Source organism: Macaca nemestrina, chromosome 2 (assembly GCF_043159975.1).
Source record: "Macaca nemestrina isolate mMacNem1 chromosome 2, mMacNem.hap1, whole genome shotgun sequence".
NCBI lineage: Eukaryota > Metazoa > Chordata > Mammalia > Primates > Cercopithecidae > Macaca > Macaca nemestrina.
In genome coordinates this window covers 8,952,672-8,967,789 of record NC_092126.1, presented here as the reverse complement: position 1 = coordinate 8,967,789, position 15,118 = coordinate 8,952,672, and the positions used below count along the sequence as shown (strand labels likewise).

The following is a 15,118-nucleotide window of genomic DNA, read 5'->3' as shown; positions in this document are numbered from 1 at the left end:
GTCATTGCTTCCATGACACTAATTTGGCTTTCATACTCTCTTTCTTTCCCTCTTCTCTTGCTATAGGGTTCCGTGTCTTGCTCTCACATTGGGAACAAATAAATATATTGGTTGTGTTATTGCCGGTGTGGGCTTCTTTCTGGTGTAGAAAATAGTCATCTCACGGGCAAAAGGTTTCTTGATTCCCTCCAACCCTGAAATCCTGTGAAGATTATTAAAACATAAATTATTTTTCTTTATGAGAGCAGAGGACTAACCACAATGAGATACGATACATTCCCTTCATTTTCAGGTAAAGACAAATTTGCTTTGACTTTAAAAGACATATCTGATTTAGAGCTGATTTTCTTACTTTATGTGTTCATTGCAAAGTGACTCCAGTCTGGACATGACAAGAGAGACCGAAGTGTCTGAGTTTGCAGAGACATTCTTTTCTATACCACTGCTGTTTAGCTAAGGAGCTCATTACATGGAGAAAAATTAGCACAGACATGGACATTATTTGTGTGACAACTGGCCTCAGGCTAGTCTAGCTCAAGGAAATGTAAGGAAACAAACACATATGTTTTCAAAATTCCCCCAGTAGGTTTGCTTTAACTAAAACTATTCAGTGCTAGACTATAAAAGACAATATTGCCTGTTATGTTGTGTCGGATGATGTGTACATATTATTCCACCATATTTCCCTGTTTGTCTTAGGCTGCATGATGTCTCAGAGCTGATTATTCAATTACAGTAAACATTTGATCCCCAAATTCTGGTATAACTATTTTCCTATATAATGTCAGCCATAATGGGAATGATGATAAATATTTTATTAATCAGTATTTATCATTTTATATATAATAATATAATATACATAGTGTTTTGTAGCATGACTCAGTTACAGTTATTATCTTATCCATCTAATAAATGAGCAAACTGATGTGTAGAATAACAAAATGGTGTACAGTGGATCCTCATAAGAAAGGCTGAGATTTAAACCTAATGTCCTAGACACAAGTCAATGTATTTACACTTTTATATTTGGCACTGAATGACTAAAGTTAACTTATTATAATAACTATAATAGTAAGATAGGGGAGAGTATAATTCTGTATCTGGGTATATTTTCCTTCTGGGTTCTATAAGGGCTTGACCTACATTTTTACCAAAGATAAGAACTGCACAGTGAGAAGATTGATAGAAATCCAGAGGCTACCAATTCATTCTGTAAAGAACATGCTTTATTTTTTGTGTCTAACTTTTGAAAAGGTATACAGCAAAACATCACCTTCATATTCTATCTTCATCACATTCTTTGTGACCCATAGGGAACCAACGTTAATAGTTTCTATATATCCTTCAAGAGTTACTTTAGGCATAGAGAAGCAAATACAAATATTTGTTTTTATTCCCTGTCCTCCTTTTTATACAGAAAATGGCATATTTTACCATCTCTTCTGATCATTTTTTTCTTTCATTTGATAATACATTTAAAAATCTTTCCATATGAACACAATTTTCTTCACACCTTTAATAACTTCATCATATTGCATTGTATGAATGTATCCTATAATATATATCCATAGTTCTTTATTGAGAGATGTTTGTGGGTTTTTTTCCAGAAATTTTTGCTATCCAAAAACAAGCCTGCAAAGAATACTTTATAGATATGTCATTTTGTATATATGCAAAAATTTCTTTAGTATAATTTCACAGAAGTGAAAATCTGGATCAAAGGATAGATCATTTTCCATTTTGATAGGCTTTGCCAATTATTTTCCATAAGCGAGGCAAATAAGGTTTTAAAAATTCTACATGATTATATTCATCTTCACATATCTTTGGCAAAGTGCCTGGCATAAAAGCATTCAATAAAATGCTTATTTTAGGATTATTTCATTACTCTTTAACTCTACTTAACAATTTTTTCTTCTGAAAAATATTAGTCTCACTACTAAGTTACATTTGTTGAGACCAAAATTATGTGAATACAGGAAGAGAGACCCCAAAAAATACCCATGTTGAGTCATCAAGGGAAGTATTATTTTTGAGAGGACAAGTGGGACTGGAAGAGTCAGACTGCATCACAGGGAGCAGAGGTTGAGTGTAGGGAAAATTGTCATAGAATCATAGGCAACTCCCCTCCAGAGTCATCTAGCCCTGCCAGTGGGGTCACTGGAGGTGACTGATGTTGGCACAACCTTCTATCTGTTGAAGTACATTTGAGCAGTGGTTCTCTTAGTGCAGCCTCCACACCATGAGGGGCTCCCAAGGACTTGTTAGAAATACAAATTCTCAGGTCCCACCCTGGTCCAGCAGAATAACATTCTCTGGGTATAGTTCCAGAAATCTATGTTTTAACACATACTTCAGGTGATTCTGATGGGCATTGAAATTTAAGAGTCATCGAGCTAGAGAGTCTATGAACTTGCTAGAACAGATGGCAATCAATCTTTAAGCTAAGGCTGGGCCTATAAGTAGTGACACCTGTTCGGGGAAGGCTGCAGAAAATGAGGTGAGGAGACAGACCGAGTTTATCTCCCTGAGTCAGCTAAAATTTATTGTCAGAGCGTTGGAAGAAGGTTATTTTGTGTTTTATTGACATGTGCTCTAGGAAAAGAAAAAAAGGTTTAATTTAAAAATGTACAGATTCCTAAAGGCTTTGAACTTTATAATGCTTGTTTGGGAAAACTGTTCCTCTGAAAGTGGCTGTCTTCATTTATATATTAAAATCTGAGTAAGATTGTAGAAGATGGGGCCTAGACCACTTTTTCTCCACCCAAGGAGAAGAGCTTGCTAGAGTTCAAGACTAAGTTCTCTGGAAGGCAGTTAGGCATACAGGCAACTGAATAAACCATATCCTTTGTGACCAGCTTTCCCGAGAAGCTGCTGGAATATACTAACTAATCGTAAGAGCAAAGTGGGCTAAGTCTGCTCTAAACTAGGTATTTTCTTCTTTCCACCTAGCCGGGGGCCATTGAGACTGCCATGGAAGACTTGAAAGGTCACGTAGCTGAGACTTCTGGAGAGACCGTTCAAGGCTTCTGGCTCTTGACAAAGTGAGTACTTACAGCTGAGTGAAGGGCCGTGGAAATACAGCGTTTTCCTTGACATCACTGTAACAGAATAGGAGATGAACCTGTGGTAGAATTTGTCTGGTTGCTACATAAGATAAATGATTGAATTATCAGGCTAGTCACATTTTCTGGCATTCCATGGGGATGGTATGACCAGATATGACTCCTATGTATGACCAGATGATATGACTCCTATAACTGTTTTTTGGGCTGGTCCCCTCACTCAACCATCACTACGTCTACCTTAGGTCAGGCCTGTATCACCACTCTCAAAGACTGTTATATCGGCTTCCTAATTCTCTCATTCTAATCTCTCTTATTTAAAATCACTCTCCCTATAAACATATTGAACTACTACTCATCTCATTTTAGGTGTCACAGAAAGAAAGTCTGGGAAAGAAGATAGATAAAATCAACATAGACACTTTGAATTTGATCTTATATACAATCATATGAACAGAAAAACCAGGGAAATCATGAAGAGAGCTAAGACAGGTGCATTTCCAGAGTTAGAATAAAAACCAAGTCTAACATTCAAGCCCTTATTGTGTCAATAACTGCCTGCATTCCCCCCAAAGATTACCTTATCCATAAGAGCTCTGATTGATAACTGCCTGCATTCCCCCCAAAGATTACCTTATCCATAAGAGCTCTGATTGATAACTGCCTGCATTCCCCCCAAAGATTACCTTATCCATAAGAGCTCTGATTGATAACTGCCTGCATTCCCCCCAAAGATTACCTTATCCGTAAGAGCTTTGATTGCAGATGCCACCACAAAGATGGTCACATTTCTAGCCTTCCCAGAAATTATATTGTTTGTGTGACCATCTCTTTCCCCGCCAAGTAAATATTAGTAATACCATGGTCTTTATAATAATAAGTAAAATACCCCCATAATAAGAGAAAAAGGCAATTATTTTTTACTACAGAAGACTTAATATTAAACAGATAATTTGATTAGACCACCCAGTTCAGATACTTGATTAATTTAGTAAGTTCTGTTTTCCGGCTTAGTAACCTTTTTTGTTTGTTTGTTTGAGACGGAGTCTCTCTCTGTCACCCAGGCTGGAGTGCAGTGGTGCGATCTTGGCTCACTGCAAGCTGCGCCTCCCGGGTTCACGCCATTCTCCTGCCTCAGCCTTCCGAGTAGCTGGGACTACAGGCGCCCGCCACCGCGCCTGGCTGATTTTTTGTATTTTTAGTAGAGACGGGGTTTCACCATGTTAGCCAGGATGGTCTCGATCTTCTGACCTCGTGGTCCGCCTGCCTCGGCCTCTCAAAGTGCTGGGATTACAGGCATGAGCCACTGCGCCCAGCCCTGGCTTGGTAACTTGATCACAAAAGGGTTCAGCAGAGAAGCTCAGTGATTCCTATGCCTTGAGCAAATAATCATTAATCTTTAACTCCTGGGCAGGATGTCTTGTTAGACTAAGTTTCAGGAGGGCAACACTTGAATGTTTTACCATCCAGGCCAGCAGAACAAATTTTTCAATCAGTGGGAAGTAGCACCATTATCACCTGTGAGTTCATCTGACTGATCACCATTTTATACTATTGTTCCAAATGCGTTCCAGGCATTAAATACAAATGAACTCTTAGACACCAACCTATCTGTCAGTTTTGGGTTTTTGTTTCTTCACGCATAAAATGGAGATAATAGTATGTATCTGAAGAATTCTTGAGAGGACCAAGTGATATAACATTGGTAAATTAGCAAAACACCTAGCACATGGACTTTCAATAGCAGTTAGTGCCCCTCTTAGTTCACAAGTAGTAACTATTAGTAAGAGGCTCTTTTTCGTAGTGTCCGACTTCATTTCTATCCTATCCATCTCTGTCATTTCTGGGTTACCGCTAATGAAAAGGAAACTCTGTAATTCAGGCTTTTTCCTAATTCACTTTTACCAACACTCATTTCATTTCCCACTCCCCACTTTCCATCCAGAGTGAAATTTGACTTCTGCAAATGAATAGTCGGCCTTGATTAGAATAGGTGTCAACATAGATTTTGGAGATCCAATCAGTAGTAAACACTTAACTAATTTGTTTCTAGATTGCAACTCCCTTACAAGAAAGAATACATAAATGTGGTATTTCTAAATCTAGTCAGGGCTGTTGTTGAGTTCTCAGATAACAAAACTGGTAATTTCTTTAATATTGCACATTTTAATTAGTTTTATTTATATAGAAATATGCTTTTTTGTTTGCTTGATTATTTTTATTCAGTGATTATAAAGATGTGTCGACATAAATTGTCCAAAGCTAAGTCAGACTATGAATTGTATTGAAGCTTAGCGCTACAATTCTGCATGCTTGATTTAACATCAACTACAATGATTGGTAACATCAGTAGTTTTCAGAAAAATATGAACAGCTGTCCCCCAAAGACCCAAACTTTGAACCCAGCTTGAACCTAATAGGAAGCTCAAAAGTTGGTAAGGCCTATCTAGAAACTCATTTTACATTTCTCTTTTGTTTTGTGGTAGGTATTTAAATTAACTACAACAATGAGGGATGAGTCCTGCATACATGCAATTTCTTACTATCATATTTGCTTGTTTGCTTGCAGACTTTCTTCCTTTGCACTTTGGAACCCATCCATCTCCTTTAAATCGTAGTTCCTTGGTGTTCTTTTAGGTCTTCTCTCTGCCAAAATCCTTTACCTCCTCTTCCCCATTAAAACCTACTTTCCGGAGAAGTTCTGATTTCAGTCATTTCTGCCATAGTGAGAATTTGACAGTTTATTTTCTTTCTTCGTGGGTTCCGAGATGCATTATGCAATGGAAAGAGCTGCTAGTTGTAAAGACGGTGGTTCAGGCATCTGGTCCAAATAAATAAGGTTCCTAGTCTAGCCACTGTTACTTTTCAAGCAGAAAAGTAAGAAAAAATAATTGTCAAAAAGAGGAGCATTCATGGAGGATTTGAATGGCCTTTCATATTTAAGCCTTTTTGTTTGTTTGTTTGAAAATTCTAGCACACCAAGGTAGGGAAAGGCAAAAACAACAACAATGAGAACACATAAACAAAAATCCCAACTCACCCAACAGCAACCACAAAACAAAAAAACTAAACAAAATAAACAAACATGCAGGCCCAGAAAGGTGAGAGCTTGCAATTACTCCTGGCTTCTTTTTATAACGGAATGAGACCCATTTATTTAGTTCTTATGAATTACAGGAGCTGTAATGTGGACCAACTGCCCTAGCCTCACCAACCACACAAGATTCTCTTTTATGTATGACAAAAATGACTGAGCTTCATGCACATTAACTTTTGGCTCATTTCATGGAGATGGGACACTCCTGGCTGCCTGTCTAGCATGTCTGGCTTTGGAACAAGGATTCCCATTTCAGAATGATGAGAGTAAAAGCCCTTTTACTGTGTATAGCACATTATAAATTATTTTCACATCTGTGAACTTATGTTAGCTTCACAACAACTTTGTTGGTGTTATGATTCCCATTTTATAAATGAGGAATGTGGGCTGGAGAACATGAAGTGCCCAAATGAGGAACGTGTAAGTGTTAGAGCAAGGAAAATAGACTGCACCCCTGCATTGGCCTTGAGGCTGATTGGGTTCTAATTATTTCCAAAGATGCAGGGGTGAGTTGATTGATGAACTCAGCTCAATCTTTAGTCATGTTTGATCAGAGTCCTTTAATCAGAAATAGTTTGATGTAGGAGGGCAAGGTGGGAATTGTCAAGAGAAGAGACTGGAAAAGAGCCTAAGTGCCTTTGCATCATGTTAAAGAACTTAGGTTCTATCCCATATGTGATGGGGAGGCACTGAAGGGTTGAGAAAGTACAATCAATTTCCATTTTATAAAGATCACTATCGGCCCTCAACCTTTCATCTAAAATTGTTGGGACTAGATGTGAATCAGAAATGAGAATTTTTTCAGATTTCAGAAGAATAAGACAATGCATATGTTGTTTATTTTACTAACATTAAGTTGGTAAAGTCATTTTCCAAGAAGTGGTACTCAAATTAATTCGGGTAAGCTGCTTTGTGATTCTCTAAATTGACATGGACACATTATTCAATAAAATCAGAAAAACAAGTTTGCAGGCACTTCGGAAGAGAACACAAAGAGAATAAACAGAGAGTCCAAGAGGGGCACTGGAGAGATGCAGCCCTAAACTTCAGCTAGATCCCAGTTTAGCTGACATCATTAAGAGAATTCTAATGAATCTTCAATTGGGATTCAGGCCTCCAGCCGAGCTCATCCAGGAGTGTGATATACAGCTACAAAGGCAGGATAGTATTTATTTCCACCTTGCAGTTTCCTATTACCCTTTTATTGGCCCTTCTGAAACAAAGCGATTATTTTAAAAATTATGTGTATGCGTTTAGAACCGATCCATTAAGCCGGCACCAAGGAGAACGTCTTGACACTCTATGGAATCTCAAAAAGTATGATATGATGGCAATAAAGTGGCTCTTCAGCAGAATGTGTTTGAGGTGTCTTTGTCTACAATGGTTAAAGAGACAGGAGGAGACAGCGCCTTCCTCCACACACGTTAGTGTGAAGTGGTCGTGGTGGATTGTTGTTCTTATTCTTCTTATTCCTCATTGAGAGTAGTTGCCTAAGGTATCTAAGAAGCGGTAATTCTTGCTCTTCATCTTTGTAAAAGATACTGAAAATATGTTTCATTATTCCCCCAAGTCCACCTAGTGTCTATCTCAGGGCTTCAGTGTAATTAATATGTGAAATCGGACTGTCTATGCATAACATATAGACAGTAGAATCAAAGTGAAGTTGAAGAGTCAGCCAGGTGTCATAGAGAAAGCACTGAATTCAGAATCAGAAGGTTTGGCTTTGAATCCTGGATCTACTACTTACTATCAGTAAAGCTGGGTGAACTTGGATAGGGTTTGTCTTTTTAATTTTTTTAATTGGTGAATTTGTTTTAATATGTCCTTTTTTGCTTTAATGTTCGATTTAATATGTCCTTGTTTTAATAGTTTTTCCTCTGTTGTGCAAAGATTCCCCATGTAATAGGTCCTTTAGTTCATTAGATATTTACTATTCTTGAAAGAAGCACATCCACTTTTAATTTTTGAGATATATATATATATATATTATTCCAGCTTATATTTATGCATTCTTGCCAAAAATTGTTACATATTAATAATGACATTTATTGAGCACTTAAAATGCACCAAATGTTTTGATGTCCATGCATTTGCTATTATGAGAACAAATGCATATAATTATTTTTAACTTTTATTTTAAGTTCAGGGGTACAAGTGCAGGTTTGTTACATAGGTAAACTTGTGTCATGGGGGTTTGTTGTACAGATTATTTCATCACCCAGGTATTAAGTCCAGTACTCATTAGTCATTTTTCCTGATCCTTTCCCTCCCCTCACCTTCTACCTTCTGGTAGGCCCAGTGTGTGTTGTTCCCCCTATGTGTCCATGTGTTCTTATCATTTAGCTCCCACTTATAAGTGAGAACATGGGGTATTTGGTTTTCTGTTCCTGTGTTAGTGTGCTAAGGATAATGACCTCCAAATCCAACTCCATCTATGTCCCTGCAAAGGACATGATATCATTCTTTTTTATGGCTGCATAGTATTCCATGGTATATGTGTACCACATTTTCTTTATCCAGTCTATTATTAATGGACATTTAGGTTGATTCTATCTCTTTGCTATTGTGAAAAGTGCAAATGTATATAATTTTCATGATCTTCTCTAAATGGAACTTCTCTTAGTTTTTTCCTTATATTTTTCCTGATTACCATATAGTTTTTATAAAGTTACTCAATCATTCACCTATTATCAGACAATTACTGTCCAAACTGTCAATGACACACAAATGTAACGGTTTATTATTATTCTTTCAAAACTGAATCTCCAAGTAGGAAATATCAATCAGTGGGGCAGAGTAAGACTGTATGATTGGAAAGATAAATGAAACTCTATGAAGCATCCCCATTTATTTTTGGCTATTTCTACAATAATAATATTTCTATAGCACTTTATAGTTTAAAAAGTCTCTTCATTTCGATTAATCTTCACAGTAACAGTCTGAGGTAGGAAACATTACCTTCAGTTTATAAATGAGAGAATCTAGGCTCAGAAGAGTAACACAGCTCTGAAGTTGCAGGAATAAGGTTCCAGCCTGGTATGTTGCCTTCACTTTTGCCATAAGAGCCTTTCCACTGTTGTGCAAAGATGCCACATGTGCCTCAGTATTATATTGTAATCTTAGATGGACAAGGGTTGCCTCTTTCATATTTGGCATTCCCTGAAGAGCATACTGGCTGGATCTCCCCTGCAAAAACTTATTTGAAAAACAGAGAATGCTGCTTATTGGATTTGGTGCAGTAAGTGGAAGTGTGAAGGGCATCTGTGCTTCATTTAGGAAGATGCTGCGGAAGAAAGGGCTCTATTAGATCTTTAAATAAAGAAAAGGGCAGCCTGGGAGACAAAGGAACACTGAAGAATAGGTGATCAGGGATTGTTTTCCAGGCACAGGGCTGCCTCTTTTAAGTATCCTGGTCCCCAAAGCGACACTGTGTGTGTGATCGCTTTCACACCTACGATCCTATGCAATTCTCAAACAGACCCATGGGAGCAGGCAGTGAGGAACTATTGGCTTTATTTTACGGATGAAGAAACCCAGAGATTAAATGACCTGTCGAAGGGCAACCACTTATTAAGGGTCACAGGAGGGCTTGACTTCATGACACCTCTCTCCCAGGCTAGTTGTCTTCTCATTACACTGCTCTTGCTGCCTTTGTGATTTTTTTTTTCATCTCCCAATACAGTGATCACTGCAGTTCAAATTGGTTAATTAATCTTTGTGCCTGTGTCTGTTTTCTTTGTTGACTGTCTTTTTTTTTTTTTTTTTTTTTTGCAGGGAAGAGGATCAGGGGTTCATTGGGCAGGTTCAGAGACCTTTTCCTCTCCAGATCTTTCTCTGGTTTTTGCTGTTCATTTGACTTTATTTAGTCTTTGACCAGGAAAAACAAAAAACTCAAATGCAATGCTGATGGACTAAAGCTAATCACACTTTTACCTTGTCACAGTCTCATTATGTTATCAGGATTGCTAAACTAATTATATAATAAAAACACTACTACCAATAATTAAAAAGCAAAAAGATAAAAAACCCTGGAAATCAGGGATTTCTAATCCTTATTAAATCATAAGGAACCGAATGATAAAAGTACTATGGAAATTACCATTTCTGAATTGCATCTTCTACTCAACCCCATGGATTTTTGTACACGCTCATCTAGTCTAGACCCCTGCTACTTAAAGTGTGGTCCTGAATTCAGCAGCACCAGCATCACCTGGGAGCTTTTTAGCAATGCTGACCCTTGGTCCCCACCCCAGCCAGGCCTGCTGAACACAAATCTGCATTTTCACAGGATCCCCAATTGATTCCTATGCACATTAAAATTTGAGAAAAATGCTGGTCCAGATCACTCTCATGTTCACGTGTAAGAATTTCAGTGGGTTCTCACTGCTTCCATATATGTCTGTTGCATCCACAAGCCCTTGTATATCATGACTGAGTTTCTCTCTCCAGCCTTACTTACCATTATGAGCCTTTACAAATTCTATCAGTCAAATTGAACTGCCTGCTGTTTCCCCAAATTTCCGGTGCTGTCCTTTGGCCTCATGATTGCACTCACCCCATTTCCTCTGTTTTGTATGCCTCTCCCTTTTTTCTGCTGACCCAGGCCTCTCCTGTCATTCAGGGATACCAACTCCACAGAGCCTTTCCATATTGATTCAGCCGGAATAATCTTATCTCCCTCTTTGTGCTCACGTTTTACGACACAGTGTAGTTCCTTGTGCACATTGTGAAGAAGGCACTCCTTCAGGCAGGGCCTGGTTCTGATTCACTTATATTCAGCATATCTCCGCCTAGTTCCCAGTGATTAGTACAGTGTGTGGCATATGGCTGGGCTCAGAACTTACCACACACTTGGCTCAGATTTAGTTCTGATCAAGTAATCCACTGTATGAAGCCCTTGGCTGATACTAGCAGGGTCCATCTGTTGTGTCCTGCCTCCACGTCCATGGGCCTCCAAGCAGCTCAAAGCCCAGTAAGACTTGCCTCTGTCTTCGGGTGAAAGCATTCAGGCTAGAAAGTGCCTCAAATCTATCAAGATGTTAATGACCTGTGGCAGGACTCTGGCAGCAACAAAAGTGGCTGTTTTTGACAACCACTTAATTAAACACATTGCTTTTCTCTATAAATTCACCATGGCAGCCACCTTGTCCTGATAGCGAATGGTCTCTGAGTGACCTGCATTATAAGACAGTGAGGGCACTTAGTTGCTACAGTCACAAATGTACTTGGAAGTGTTCATTTTCTCATGACTGCTACCAATTAGGGAGGACTCAGAAAAAGTCAAGAGGTGAAAGGAGTCTGATGCAGCGAAATGCCTAGCTCTATCAGTTAGCAATTTGGCCATGGTTGTACAAATCTCTTATGTCCTCTGGGCCTCAGTTTTATGATCTATAAAATGGGGATCTTAAGAGGGTTATTTCAATGATTGCATTATTTAATAATGTACAATACTTACAACAGTTTTTTTTTTTTTTTTTTTTTTGGCCATATGTTATATCATGTAAGAGTTGGCTTTTTATTACTATTATTAGTAGCAGTATTTATTTATATTCATTCATTCATACATTTATTTATGTATTTACTGAGTTCCCTCTGTAAACCCAACTCTGCCCTAAGTGATGAATGTACAATGATAAATAAGACACATTTTCTATCCTCAAGGAGCTCTCAGTCTTGTGAGAAAGAAAGACACGTAAACAAAGTCACAACAGAATATGATACATGCTGATATATGGTCCTACAAATGATTCCATGGGAACATAAAACTCACTGTGTATTGTTACATTAGGTAAAGAAGACATCATGATTTTAAAAGGAGAAGGGATTTCCAAAAGAAGTGATGCTATAAAACATTCCTGGAAGGCCAGACGCGGTGGCTCACACCTGTAATCCCAGCACTTTGGGAGGCCAAGGTGGGCGGATCATGAGGTCAAGAGATTGAGACAATCCTGGCCAAGATGGTGAAACCCTGTCTCTACTAAAAATACAAAAATTAGCCAGGCGTGGTGACGCGGCCTGTAGTTCCAGCTACTCAGGAGGCTGAGGCAGGAGAATCGCTTGAACCCGGGAGGCAGAGGTTGCACTGAGTGGAGATCACGCCCCTGCTCTCCAGCCTGGTGACAGAGCCAGACTCCGAGACTCCGTCTCAAACAGCAGCAACAAGAACAAGAAAAACATTCCCGAAAAGAGAAGAATACGTGCAGAGTAACAGAGGTGGGCTCAGGGAATCACAAACAGTTCAATGTGACCGGATTATAGTGAGCAAGAGTGCGAGAACTAGAAACAAGCTAGAAAAATAGGAAAGAATGAGAACGTAAAGAAATTCTGAATGCTAGTCCAAGGAGTTTGGATCATATTCTCTTCTGGAGTCACAAACTGGGGATCCATAGGCCATTTCCACTCTGCTCCATGTTTTTTTTAAATCTAATTTTGAATGCCTTCAGAAAGGCTGTGCGCTCCCAGCTTGCCAACACATTGCCACTGCCCATTGCCTCACACCAGCCCCTCTTTATTCTCTAGCGCAGTGTGCAATGGTGCATGGGAACCAGCTCTCACCCCTTCATGAGAGCCATCTGTGGGTGTCTCTTCCAACTTCTTGTTCAGGAACCTCACCTTGGTGTCTTGAAATCAGTTATGACAGTTATTTATACCAAGGTAATAAAGTCTAGACATTATTATTATGATTATTTTCGAACTTGTGTAATATTGACAGCACACCATTGCTTTTATGTTGCCTTCATGGCCACTATAGGCATTCTGTCTTAAGGTACTGAAGGATATCAAGTAGGGTGTTGACATTGTTAGAAATGCATTAGGCTCTGGAAATAATTGCTCAATAATTTAAGCATAGTCTTCATTATTTAGGAGCCTGACAGTGTGTTTCCTTAAAGCAAACAAGACCTCAGTCTTAATAGTGAGGCTATCAACACTTTTAGACCATTTTAACAGCAGTTATACAAACAACTTTGATAGCCTGTTAGGAGTAAACATGCTGCTTGATTTACAAACAGTGCATTGTCTTCTCTCTAAGGGGTTTCCTAGGTTGTGCCAAAATGTCCTGTAGGCAAGGTAGGGTGGGTTTAAGAACAGCAAGTAGAGCAGGAAGGGTGAAGAGAAGGAAGGCTGTGCTTCCAATGGTCTGTTCAGGGGACAGAACTGCACAGTCCAAGAGTTGCTGTGGTTTCAGAAATGCTTTGCTATGTGAATTAATTAAAAATGTAGAATGCTAAGTAAAGAAAATTACCAGGGACAGAGAAGGATATTATCTAATGATAGAAGAGACAATCCACCAAGAAGATATAGCAATTCTAAATGTGAAGGTACCAAGCAATAGAGTTGAAAAGTACGTAAAATAAAAACTGATAGAACAGAAATGAGAAATAGACAAATCCAAATTATAGTTTGAGACTTCAACACTATTCTCTCATTAATTGGTATTACCGCTAGACAGAAGATCAGGAAAGATTTAGAAGAACTCAACAACACCATCAATCAGCTGGACCTAATTGATATTTATGGAACAATTCATTCAATAACAGCAGAATGCACATTCTTTTTAATCATCTACATTACATATGGATGCTGATGGAATATTTTGCTTATGCAAGAGCTACCATATCCTTAGCGACAGAACAAAACTCAACAAATTTGAAAGAATTAAAATCATACAGAGTATGTTCTCAGACTACAATGGAGTCAAACTAGAATTAAATAATTAAAAAAATAGAAAAATGTCCAAACACTCGGAAATTAAACATACTTCTAAACAATTCAGTGATCAAAGAGGGAATCTCAAAGGAAATAAAAAGTACAATGAACTGAATGAAGAAAAAATACAACTTATCAAAATGTGTGGGATGCAGCGAAAACAGTGCTGAAAGTGAAATTTATAGCACTAAAGAAAAAGTGTACATATTAATTAAGGGAAAGTCTCAAATCAACAACCTAAGCCCCTGCTTCAAAGAACTAGAAAAAGAAGAGCAAACAATCCCAAAATGAGTAGAAGAAAGTAAATAACTTAGATAAGAATAGCAATCAATGAAAAAATTAAAACAAAACAAAAAAACAAAAGAACTATAGAAAAAATTAACAAAACAAAAATTTGGCTCTCTGAAAGGATCAATAAAATGGAAAGCATCTAGCAGGGCTGACAAAAAAAAAAAAAAAAAAAAAAAGAAAGAGAAAAGAGGAGACACAAGTTACCAATGTTACCAATATCAGGAATGAAACAGGGGATATCACAACATATCGTTACAGACGCTGCAAATGTTAAAGAGACAATCAGGGATTATAACTAACAATTCTACACATATTGATTTGACAACTCAGATGAAATGAACCAGTTTCTCAAAACACAAACTATTACTACTCACTCAACATGAAAGAAAAAAAATAACTGAATAGCCCTGTAACAATTGGGAAATTGAATAACTCAGGAGACTAAAGGCAGGGGCAGGGGAGATCATTTGAGCCCAGGATACTAGCCTAGGCAACATAGGGAGAACCTGTCTTCACACACACACACAATTAGCCAGGCACACAGTGGTTCACGCCTGTGGTCCTAGCTACTTACGAGGCTAAGGCAGGAGGATCACCTGAGCCCAGAAGTTTGGGATTGTCTCTCTGTAGCCCTGTCCTGGTGTCAGGCCTCAGTTCCATAGCAGGGTAATTGGTGAGCATCTCCCCCGCCTTTCCCACCAGAGTTCCTGGAGGAGGAAGCAGGACTGCTGTACAGGGAGGGCCGCGGCAGCTGCTCTTCTGTCCCTGGCACAGGGCTTTGCTCAGTGTGGGCAGTTTTAGCCCCTGAACTGAATTTTTCTTTTCTCAGAAGTCATGCTGAGTGCTTTGGAGCTGTCATGTTTTTGCCTCTTACCTTGAGATTGACTCAGTTGTAGCCCTCACTGTGAAGAAGCAGACAGAAGCTGCTTTATCTGCTGTTTTGATACAAGTTGTTACT

General features: G+C 38.5%; 1 protein-coding gene across 8 annotated transcripts in view; it reads left to right on the top strand.

Annotated features, from left to right (window-relative positions):
- The window catches only part of LOC105470876 (tumor protein p63 regulated 1), a 233,349-nt gene that overhangs the window by 119,116 nt on the left and 99,115 nt on the right, over positions 1-15,118 (top strand). For all 8 annotated transcript variants that reach the window (XM_011723155.3, XM_011723150.3, XM_071090669.1 and 5 more), the window contains one exon: positions 2,953-3,044. In XM_011723155.3, the coding sequence (XP_011721457.1) occupies positions 2,953-3,044 (92 nt within the window). The remainder of the gene's footprint in view (positions 1-2,952; positions 3,045-15,118) is intronic.